Here is an 11,591-nt window from a genome sequence, read left to right as displayed (position 1 = left end):
CAAAGAATAAACCAAAGTATTGGCAGTACAATGTATTTCTATTCCCTTTTGTTGGATATTCATTTGTTAGTTCTTGTAACTGCTAAAAGTGTTTACTAGTTTTTGCCTGTCACATATATTTGTTATACCATGTAAACTGTGAAATTCCAAGATTTTCAAACTTGCCTTGTAATAGTGGCCTCACAGAGTCTCTGGAATCTACAGAAAAAAAAAAAAAAAAAAGAAAAAAAAATATCACAACAAGATGACATCCAGGAGTATAAATTGGGGTTTTTTTTTTTTTTTTTTAGATAAGAGTACAATGACATTGTGATGCAGCTTTAAAACTTTTTTAAAAGCATACCATCTATAGGGAAGACATCAGACTGCATGCTGGCGAGATCGCAAAGCTGTGTCAGCTTGTGCCGGAGTGGCGAAAGGTGCCGGAAGCTGGGTGGGGCATTATGATGGTTGCTATCAGTGGGCTGGGGGGCAGACTGGAGTGATGAGGGCTGTTTAGAAAAAGATAATTTTTTAAGTATTTAAGAATACAGACAATTTGTCAAAAAAAGTTTCCTTGTGTCAGACACAGATATGTACACAGACACTAGACAGTATTATATTACCTGGTATTTTCACTCGAGGGGCCTGGGGAAACCGTTTTTTTGTAGGTTGCTCATCCTCTGAGTCCGTATATGTGTACAGGGGATTTGGTCTAAAGAAAAGAAATTAAAAACGGTCTTAAGTAATTGTAAATATGCTTTTGGCATATTGTTTCCTAAAGTTAGTTTGATTTCTAACAACACACACAGGAAACAGAGACGTGCAAGAAGGTACAGTATACAATGAATTTTTGAAGTGCACAAGTGTACACGACTTTGCATTTTTAAAAAGTTTACAAACTTCCACTTTTTGGACTATATTATGTGGTGATATTGCAGTATGCAAGCACCACAGATATGTATAAAAGACAAGATCATAAATTCTTAATCAAAGATATGTTTGTGAATAAAAGGGTTTTACTTGTGCTTTCTTTTAAGACTGGTCTGGGTTTCTTTTTCGGACTGAAGGTCAGACGTATCACAGCGTTCACGTGGATATCTCTGACGACTGCGTTCTGCTTCGTGAAATGTGCCTGGAAATACAAACACAATGTACGGCCAGACATAAATTACGTGTGGACAAAAGGTGCAAACGCATAGAAAAATCAGCGGTTTCAAAAATACGCTGGTACGTGTGGACGTAGCCTTATTCATTATTCAAGGCACAAACGGAAAGTCATGTACGCGTGCAACGTAAAGTTAGGTCAGCGTGCAACGTACAGTCACGTGGGCATTCAAACTGAGTCTAAAGTTTTCGTGTGCGAATTGAAACGAGTGCTCTCCAATCATCAAAAGTAACAAAGTCATTGAACACGTTTATACAGTTAACTTTACGTTTATCAATCATATATCACAGATTTAGAATTTTTTGTAGTACTAAGCAACTACAGAGCGAAAGTCTGGGTCAAGCGCCGAGGCCACGGCAAGAACAAAGGAAAACTCGAAGCGTTAAAGCTAGCTTTGTAAGGGAATATAACGAAGAAATTATGAAACGAAAATGTTTTCTTTGTTGATATACTTTGTTCGCAGTGCAGTTTATTTGTTGCCGGATTGTAAGAAGTAGACACAATTTCGGGCTCGTAAATAACAGTAAAAAACTCGTTAATGTACAACATTAACGAGTTTTTTTTTACTGTTATTCAAATGCAAACATGGAAATAACGAGTAGGAAAAAAAAAAATCATTCATTCTTACCTTATACTAATCGTGGTGCAGGCCAGTGCAGTGCATGACCTGATGCCTCCTCCGGTCAATTTCGCTGAGAGTAAATCAAATGTCCCGCTCTACTGTAGAAGACAATGAATACCTGGGGGGATGTACCAATGTGAGAGGGGTGCTGCGGAATAGTCCAAGTGATCGCTGCTTTAATTTCCCGGTCAACTATACATAAATTGCACGTAGACATGATTTTTTTAAAGCTGGCGAACTAGACCAAGTCATTGATAACAAATGAACAATAAATCTACTTTCTCTGGTACTTTATACCCGATCAGTTGCAGTGCAATTTAATGCTCAACTACAAATCGATGGTTTTTGATGGTGACCGGAGCCGAATGATCGTCAACTATAAATAGACGTTTTCTCGACGTTGTTGTTGTCACCTGGTCGACTACAAATAGATCAAATATCAATGACAAAAAAACAACGGTGAATCAACATCGTTACAACGTCTCTATAGTAAGACCGTCGGTTTACCACAGTATTTCAATGTTGTTACAACATTGGCATTTCAACCCCGACCATATACGACGGTTCGGATGAAAAATCAACATAGATTCAATGTCGTCTTGCTATCTGGGTACTCTTTTCCAGAGGATCTTTTTTTTTGGGTGATTTGACTTTAAATGTATCTGAAAAGCTGGACCTCCACATCGTTGGCATGATAAGGTTATCATATTGGCTTCAAAATTTGCTACCCAACATTACCATGACCTGGATGACTGAGAACCGACACAGACAAGAACTACATTTTCAATTCAATAAAATTCTATTCTATTGAATCGCACAGAATCACAACAACAGTCCCCTTATTTCGTAAGGCAGACTCTATCTCACACAGGTTTGTGCTTTTTCTGCATCTTGTCACGACCCTGGGTTGTTTGACCCAGCATTTTGAGTTTTCATATATTTTGATGGTTTATGTTTAAGTTCATTTAGTTATCTTAAGCTCCTAGATTGCCCAGTTATGGTTCATTGTTTGTTAGATTCCCCTTGCATCTTCACCCCCTGTCATGGGCTGGGTCTCTGACCCAGCACTTTGAGTTCATTATGTATTGTGTATTTCTGATATTAGTCTTGAAGAAATGTCAAGTTCTTGTTATTGCAATTATTCGTTGGGACTTGAGAGTCCTTACATTTTGTTTATGTTAAGCTCATCTAGTTTTTTTAAGCTCCTAAGTTGTTCAGCCTTTAGGTCTATGTTTATTAGGTCTTTTCATGTCTTCACCCCTTGTGTTTTAGTCTTCCTTGCCCTTCATGTGTTTTCTGGTGCTAAGTTCGGGTCATGTCCGCATCTTAGCCTGTCCCAGTGTTCCCAGTTTAGGATTTAGTTTAGTGTTTGCCACTGACCATGTTGCCTTGTTTTGCTTCTTATAATCAGCCATAATAAAGGCTCATTTTCTGTTCAACACTCAAGTCAAGTCCCATGTCCTTATGTGTCTTCTCTTGGGTCCATTAAACTAACACGCCAGTGTACCCCGCCATGACACCCCTGTGTTTAAGTCTCCCTTGCCCTTCAGGTGTTTTAGTAATGTCTTTGTCTCCCATCTCCTCCTCTTGGTTACATGTTTCCCCCTTGTGACCTGTTCCATCTGTCACGTGTGTTTCCCGCCATTATGTTCTGTTTGTGCTTAGTTATGTCCATGTCTCATCTCCAGTCCCTTTTTCCCTCTGTGTGTAGTTATAGTGTGTGTGTTCCTCATTGATTCGTCATGTTAAGAACACGTGTCGTAGTCTGTCATGTGTTGTCATGTCTGCATCCCATTATGTTTCCTGTTTTATTTTGAAGAGTCTGGTGTTTCCATGTTCAGCGTGTTTAGTTTTTCCTCCCCCCGTGGCCTCATTATGTTCATTCATATCAGCTGTTTCCCCATGTGTTTCCGCTTCCCCTGATCATGTCCTGTGTGTATTTAGCCTCTAAATTTTCATTCATTCCTTGTCCGATTGTCTGCTATTTTGCCATGCTCATGCAATGTTTTCGAGATCTTCATGTACTCATGCCAAGTCTTCATGTTCCAGATTTTTTATGTTTAGCTTTAATTCTCCAAGTTTGGGTTATTGTTTAGTTTCACCTTTGCCCTTTTGTTTTGTACTGTTAACCAGCCTTAAATAAAAGGTTTACTTTTGTTTAAGATTAAATTTCTTTCCTGCATGTCAGCACTTGGGTCCTCCTGCTCACTCCACACAGTCTGTGTGACACATCTGTTTACATCCTGGGTCCTTTTTCAGTATTTATCCTCTTTTGTTTTGTGAAATTCATAAATAAAGGCCACAAAATAATCAGAAAGACATATAAAATTACAGATTGAGCTTGATGGTTTTGATATTATCCTACTGACAGACAGTCCTTGTCATGGTCCTGGGTCATTTGACCCAGCATTTTGTGGTTATTATTATTATGATCTTGTGTTGTAGTTTATTCTGATTATGTATTTGGGTTTAGACTTTTTAGTTCTTAGGGTTTTGGATCTGTCCTCCCTCTGTTCTCTCTCTGTACCGTGTCTCTGAGTCCAGTCTGTACTTTGAAGGTCTGTGTCTGATGTCAGTGTGTTCAGTTTTGTGCTCTCCCTGTTTCGTCATGTTGATTAGGTTCAGCCGTGTCTCCCTCCTGTATGCCATTTCCGTATTACCTCATGTGTATGTTTAGTGTGTGGTTACCTCTGTTCTTCGTGGGATCATCTGTGTATCATGCCTGTTAGTCATGCCCTGTGTTTCGTCTGCCACATTCCCGGTTTTCAGGTTTTGTTCCCTGAGTTATTGTTTCTAGCTTCGTCCAGTTTAGATTTGGTTTACTTCTGTCTGTTTCCCTGTGCTTTTGTTCCTGTGGGATTTCATCAGCCAAAATAAAGGCTCGTTCTCTGTTAATCCTTGTCCTGCATCGGAGTCTGCGTTTTGGGTCCTCACACACCCAAACACAGTCTGTCCCCGCAAACTGTGACAGTCCTGGTAGACGTTACCAAACTCGGTACCCTATCTCACAGATTTGATCTGGAAAATATTTCTTCAAAGTTTAAAGTGTAATTTGTCCACCTTTTGAACCAAATCTTCTGTGTTTCATATACTTTGGCTAGGTTGTTTTTGCTAATGGGCAAACAGATATGTAAAGACAGGTACTGGTACATTACAGTCATGCACCAAAGCCAGAATTATAGTGAAACCTAAAACAGACTGGCTTTTTTGTTTGTGTTCCTTTTCTCCCCTTTTCTCTGAAGTATTTTTGCCAACTGATATTGGCACACGTCAACTCAAGCACTGGGTTTATGATACAGTAACAACTTTGGCATTTTTTAAAGACAAGAAGTTAAAACACAGCAATTTAGGCTCAAAAAATGTGAAGCATGAGAAAAGATAAATGTGTTATAAAATCTGTTATGGATTAAAGCATGTAAACCTATTCTAGCAGAAACCCCAAATCCAAAGGGAGAAAAACCAGTGACACTTATTTATGTTTGTGTTGAAACATCAAGTAATAAACATATGCAAACCTCTGTATAATAATAACAGACAGTTTCAAACAGCTGTTTGTGTCTCCCCCTGCAGGCTCAATAGGATATTGCACACCTGTGCAAAGTAATCGAGTACTACTGCAGCATAATACACTTATCTAAGTTTACTACTACCTTACATTATTACCAACGCTACTAGTTAGTAATACTGCCACAGCTGTCATTCCTAATACTGCTACTGCTTCTACTCTACATTTACAAAAACGTTTGAGCAAACGCCTACAGACAGAAGAGGACAAGAAACGGAACAATTTTGAATGTCTTCAAGAGTATTCAAGACTGTTGAACTGGAGATTGTTATTCATGCATTCATTTCATCATGATTGGACTACTGTAATTCACTGTTTACATGTCTAAACAAAAACTCCCTGGAGCGTCTGCAGATTGTCCAAAATGCTGCAGCAAGGCTTCTGACAAAAACATCTAAGTACTCTCATGTAACACCGTTGCTTATTCAGCTGCACTGGCTCCCCGTTGAATTCAGAGTCCATTTTAAGATACTGGTTCTGACATTTACAGCTCTTCAAGGACAAGCACCAGCCTACATCATTGAACTTTTACAGCCCTATGTCCCTAGGAGGTCCCTGAGGTCATGTGATCAGGGCCTACTTGTTATTCAGCATACAAGGCTCAAAACCAAGGGAGATAGAGCTTTTGCCACTGTGGCCGCCAGACTGTGGAACTCTCTTCCTCAGAACTTAAGATCTGCGGACTCAGTGGTCACTTTTAAAAAACAACTAAAAGCACATCTTTTTAGAATTGCATTTTGTTAACTTTTGTCTGTTTTTGTTTTATACTTTGTGAAGCACTTTGTGATCTTTTTATCTAGAAATGTGCTATATAAATAAAATTTTACTTTTTACTTACTTACTTGATGCATGCTTTTAGTGTGAACTGCGACTTATGAATTAAATAATTGTCTTTTTTCTGATATCTATAAGTCAAAATTTCCACTTAACTCAAAATTTGGAGTTCGGTATCTCAAATTTTCAACTTAACTATAACTAAACAATAATTAAAGTTGAAAATAAGCTAAAATTTTATCGTAATGACATTCAATTTTGAGTTTGAGATATTTTAATTCAGCCTAGCTCTGCCTGACGTTTTTTTCCATAAATTCCATAAAATATGGAGAAAAACAGTGATAGCCAAAACATCTGTCTCATATATATACATATAGCTTCAGGGTCCTGTGCAGTATCTTTGCTGTTCCTGCACTCTTCTGGACCAGCCCTTTCTTACTCCTGAAGCGTAATATACTGACAATTTGTCAAGTCCCGAGACATTCCTGAGTAACACGAAAGGTGACCTTCCACGGAATTATGCTACAGGCTGGGTTATGGATGAAATCCAGTGGAATGACCCGCCCGTGGTAGTACACGTTCCAGCCATGTATTCCAGCCCTAAGCCTAACCTTATCCCAAACTCTAGCCATAATCTTTGCCCTAACCTTAACCAGCACTTTAATGACGTTAGATAGTGTTTTCCAAAGCAATTTAAGTAAAAGGAACATACATGTATAGATTCATTTCAAACGGTTCTCATTGTTACGAGTTCAGAATTGAGGGGAGATACAAAACCAGAACAGTCCAGAAGGGTTGGGTCAGAACAATGATTTTATTTAAGCACACGCGCGGGAAGATAGTTACTGCACACATCAGCAAGGATCTTCACCAAAGATACATTTCGATTTGCTTTTATAATGTCAGGGTATTATGACGCCCCCTCATGCGTTTACAAGCACATAATTTGCATCTTAAGAACATTGATCAATTTTAGAAATAATGCAGAAACAAAAGTTCCTCTTTCTGGTATCTTCTTCCAAATAAGGCGATGGTCTCAGGCCTCTGGGTCCCCATGGGCTGGTTCTCTCCTTCTCATCATCTGTTACTAGGCAGACTCAAATGGAACATGTTTGCTGAATACATTCAGGCCTCTATTCAGGTCTGTTTCTAGGTTATGTGATATATATGTGTTTTGTAAGCATGTGTGCGATCTTTCTTAAGCTCCCGGCATCTCCTCCAATGGATCGTCCAGACCTATCGCCGAACGAAGCTCGTGACCTTTAATTATCTGGGGGAGCTTCAGCTCTTTATAAGCACAAAACTGCAATATGTATATAAGGATATAACAATATAAAAATGGTTATCACTGCACCTGTGCTAAAGGTTAATATGGTGTCAGTGTGTTAAATGTCTCCCTGCCGTCTTAAAGCTATATGTGATACTCTTAATGCGATGCTAATGCTATGAGATATATTGTAGCAGTAAAACAATTTCTTTAATTCCACAATTCCTCCTTTTGACCTCTTGACCACAAGAGGTCACCATACCGTGTGCTGTGTCACTCCTCGGCTTCCTCAACTGATTCCATGTCCATCAATGGCATCATGGACACCGGGGTCACTCCCCCTGGATCCACTGCCCTCGTGATTACCTTTTCCAACAATCCTCTGGCACAAGGAATGAGACAGCACCCACAGGTGACCAAAATTCCTAGAAAAGCAGCGATAGAAAGCATTGCAGAAATCACAAACCCCTTCCACTGCCCGAACACGGATGTCATCCAGCCCTCTAAGGGATTCTCAATCCCAGAATCTTCATGCATGGTTTTGGACAGAGTTTTCAGGCCTTCCAGGGCTCGAGTTACTGAGCCGTCTGGGGCGGTGTTGTTGGGGATGAAGGTGCAGCACTGATCGCCGAACATGGCACAGACCCCTCCCCTCTCCGCCAACAACATGTCCAAAGCCATGCGATTTTGGACCCCCATCAATGAGGTCGGGCCCAATTGCTCCACCAATCCCTCCACGGCGTCCCTGGTTAGGTTTGAAAGTCTCAGCACATTATAATGAACATAGTTTATTCTGTCCACATTCTTGTTCGGGGTCACTGGAAAAAGAGCAGAGATTATTGGCAAGTTTTCAAAACCAGCAGCTATCGGATCCACTAATTTATATTCGCTTGGAACCCCCCTGGGCACTCCTATGGAGTCAATCCAGGTGGGTGAATCCATTCGGGGGTCGTATGCATGTGTCCCCTGAATCCCTCTCTTTCTCAATATGTGTCTCTTACGTCTAGCTGCCAATGTGCGTGTATTTCTTTGTGGTACGGCTTTTGCTTTGTTTCCTATTAGCATCAGTGGAGCTCCCAATCTCACCATAGCGCATGTTCCAACACTTCCCAGAGGTACACGAACCAAAATAGTTTTCTCCCCACAGTAGTAATACAACCCACTTCTTGCCCAGGTGCCAATTATCGTGCTCGAGTCATTTCTTATATTAGTGGTCCTCCCTGTGAGTGTCACAGAGCACCAGCTGGGGTCAATCTCTCCCAGCTTATATCTCATTTTATCTGTAGAGAACTTAAAGCACGTATAGTTATCTTTTTTACTTGCGAATGGTCCTACCTGTGTCTGCTTGTCAATTGGCGGGAAGAGGCTAGACAAGATTGAACAGTTACCAGCACTCACCGCTCCTCTAGTAAGTCGCAGCATGCAGTCGTACCCCCACTTGTCCTCTGGGTACAGTGGAGCGGGCTCTGTAAACAACTGCGGCCTAGCTGAAGCACAAGCAACACAGTTAGATACTTGTTGTTCTTTAGCATTTTGGGCCACCCAGTCCAGCCAGAGGTTACTGTCACTGAAAACGGTGGCACGCTCGATTAAATCCTGCGGCTTCAGCCTAGTGTAATCGACCGTCAACACTCGTCTACCTTTTGGTTCATGTTCCTCTGGTGTAGCGGTTGGCGACCCGTCCCCTCCTTTTCCTGTAATGTTCGTGACAAAATTTGTGACATTGTTAGTCATGGGATTCACTAAGTTTATTCTAATTACTCCTATTGGATCTGTACCTGACACGTCTACCCCAATTACCAGGTAGAACACGTTTCCTGGGCTATCTGACCTGGGCAGGGTGTTCCAGGGGCCCAGAGAGAGTGTGATAGGGTTTTGGGCAGCAGAGAAATCCCTCTGAATTGCTATTCCCTTCAATCCCTCAGGCACATGTGGCTGCCACCCTACTCCGGTCCAACTTACCATGTTCCCCCAGCCAGGGGCGCACCACTGTGCTGCTGTGTATGACGCCAGTACAGGGTGGATTCCCCGGCTGGAGTGAGGGTTCCCTCCCCGTGTGCAAACGTCAGGGTGGCTGCAAACCCACACATCATATCCCCTCCAGCTGCTGTTTGCTCCTTTACAATTAATCACTTCACATAGATCAAACGTGTATGAGCTTGTGGACCCTTTAACGTAGTCCAGTTCCATGCCATTATATGCGCTGAGACAACCATCCCTTTTACCTGACACCTCACGCTTGGGTCTTTTCAGCGGCCACATTTCGGTATTCGGTTTTTCAGTCAGTGTTGGGCTGGGCTGGCCTCCGTGCTCAGGTGGGTTGCGCTGGGCTACCTGCCAAAAATACACAAAAATACATATGACCAAAACTAATACTATCTTATATAGCAACCATGTGGTTGTGAGAAGCATTTTTACCAATTTCCTCTCTTCACGCTTCCTACTACGTGTCTGTAAGTCGAATGTGTGCATTGTGTTGTCTTAAATTTCTACTTCTAACATAAAATTTTATTCTTTTCTCCCCTTAATTTGTTACCACTCCTTTGTGTTGGCGCGGGGATCTCCTCCTTGGCTGTTCTTCTTGCTTCGGCCTCCCAGGTAGACTACTGTTCGGCCCGTTGCACAGGTGAGAGGATTTATTCTGCCTCTGCTCGTTGGCACCTGTGTCAGGTATAGTGGGGTTGTCCTGTACCAAGCTCTCGTCTGCTGCAGCACACTGCGTCCAGTGGAACCAGGTGTCGCCTTTCCCTTTCAGTCGGACCGCTGTGGTCGTCCGGGCGGTTACCTCGTACGGACCTGTCCAGCGAGGCTCTTTCCACTTCCGCTTAATGACTTTCAGCCACACTGCTTTTGCGTCTGGGACCTCCCCTCCTACTGTGGGTCTTCCAGAGGTAACCTGTTTTGTGAAACTGGACACAAGAGCTTTCAACTCATTAAAATATTCAGCATGAGACCTGTTACTTTTTCTGGGCTGCTCTACCGGGACCACTGTCCAGGGCGCCGGAAACTGCCGTCCTGTCAGCAGCTCGTAGGGCGTGAAACCTGTGGATTGGTTAACAGAGCATCTTATGGTCATCAAAGCAATTGGCAGGGCTGCAACCCAGTTTAACCCTGTCTGCGCGCAGATTTTAGCTAACTTATTCTTCAAATTTAGGTTCATTCTTTCTACTTTCCCCTGGGACTGCGGATGATACACTGTCCCAAACTTATGCTGGACTCCCAACATTTTCTCCACCTCTGCCAGATCTTGATTCCTGAAATGGGTTCCATTATCTGACCTAATTCTCTTGGGGAACCCATGCCTAGGTATGTAGTGGTTGATCAGACATTTGATGACGCTTTTCGCGTCCTCTCTTTTAGTCGCCCACGCCTCTGGCCATCCGGTCAGAGCGTCCACACACACCAACAAATACCTGACTCCTCCCGGTCCCGGATCGATCATGTCGGTGAAGTCAATCACGATTTCTTCTCCGGGTCTCTCTGGCATGAGGAACTTACCTGTTTCTGGCTTTACCGCTGGCTTTGGATTGTGTGCCCCGCAAATTAGACAGGTTCGGGCTCTCTCCTTTATCATGTTTCTCAGATCCGGGTGCCACCAGTGACACAAGTTTCTCTCCATCTGTGTCACTCCTACGTGGCCAAGTCCGTGCGCCTCACTTACTTTCTTTTCAGCCAGCTTAGCTGTCAGAACCGGTCGCCCGTGGGGTCCTCGCCACAGACCTCTTTCTTTCCGGGCTCCTCGGTTCTCCCACACCTCCTTTTCCTCTTGGGTGGCTTCTTCCTGAGCCTGTCTGGCTTCCTCTAACACATCGATGCTTGGTTCCTCCTCCGCAGTGACCTCCACCATTTGCCTTCGTCCTTTGTAGCCTGCAGCTTCTTTTGCGGCTTCATCTGCTTTCTGGTTCCCTTTGGCCACCATTGTGTTTTCCTGAGAGTGTCCTTTGCATTTTATGATACTTACCTCGTCTGGGTCATTCAGAGCTTCTTCCAGTTCCTCCATTTCCTTCTTATGGCATATTGGGGCATTAGTTGCTGTTCTGAAACCTGCTCTCTTCCATTGAGCCAGTTCCAGGTGAGCTGCTCCAAACGCATAAGCTGAATCAGTGTAAATGTTCACCTTCATGTCCTTGGCCAGTCTGAGGGCTCGAGTCAGAGCTATTACTTCAGCTCTCTGTGCTGACTGTTGACCCTCGATTCTTCCAGCTTCTTTTACCTC

General features: G+C 42.6%; 1 protein-coding gene across 1 annotated transcript; it reads right to left on the bottom strand.

The window, feature by feature from the left end:
• Nucleotides 1-6,877: 6,877 nt before the first annotated feature.
• LOC112843171 (uncharacterized) lies at nt 6,878-10,690 on the bottom strand. The gene is made up of 2 exons (XM_025901196.1): nt 9,912-10,690; nt 6,878-9,709 (listed from the first exon to the last, which is right to left on the bottom strand). The coding sequence occupies exons 1-2, from the start codon at nt 10,599-10,601 to the stop codon at nt 7,649-7,651; spliced, it is 2,751 nt and encodes a 916-aa protein (XP_025756981.1). The 5' UTR covers nt 10,602-10,690; the 3' UTR covers nt 6,878-7,648.
• Nucleotides 10,691-11,591: the final 901 nt, after the last annotated feature.

This window comes from Oreochromis niloticus, linkage group LG3 (assembly GCF_001858045.2).
Source record: "Oreochromis niloticus isolate F11D_XX linkage group LG3, O_niloticus_UMD_NMBU, whole genome shotgun sequence".
Classification (NCBI taxonomy): Eukaryota; Metazoa; Chordata; class Actinopteri; order Cichliformes; family Cichlidae; genus Oreochromis; species Oreochromis niloticus.
Note: the sequence above shows the minus strand (reverse complement) of the source record. Positions and strands in the feature narration are given on the sequence as shown.

Excerpts from the sequence above, each read along its gene's own strand:
- LOC112843171 (XM_025901196.1), bottom strand. The coding sequence starts at position 10,601 with ATGTTGGGAGTCCAGCATAAGTTTGGGACAGTGTATCATCCGCAGTCC. Across the intron at positions 9,710-9,911 it reads CGCGCCAACACAAAGGAGTG|GTAGCCCAGCGCAACCCACC; the intron begins GTAACAAATTAA and ends TATTTTTGGCAG.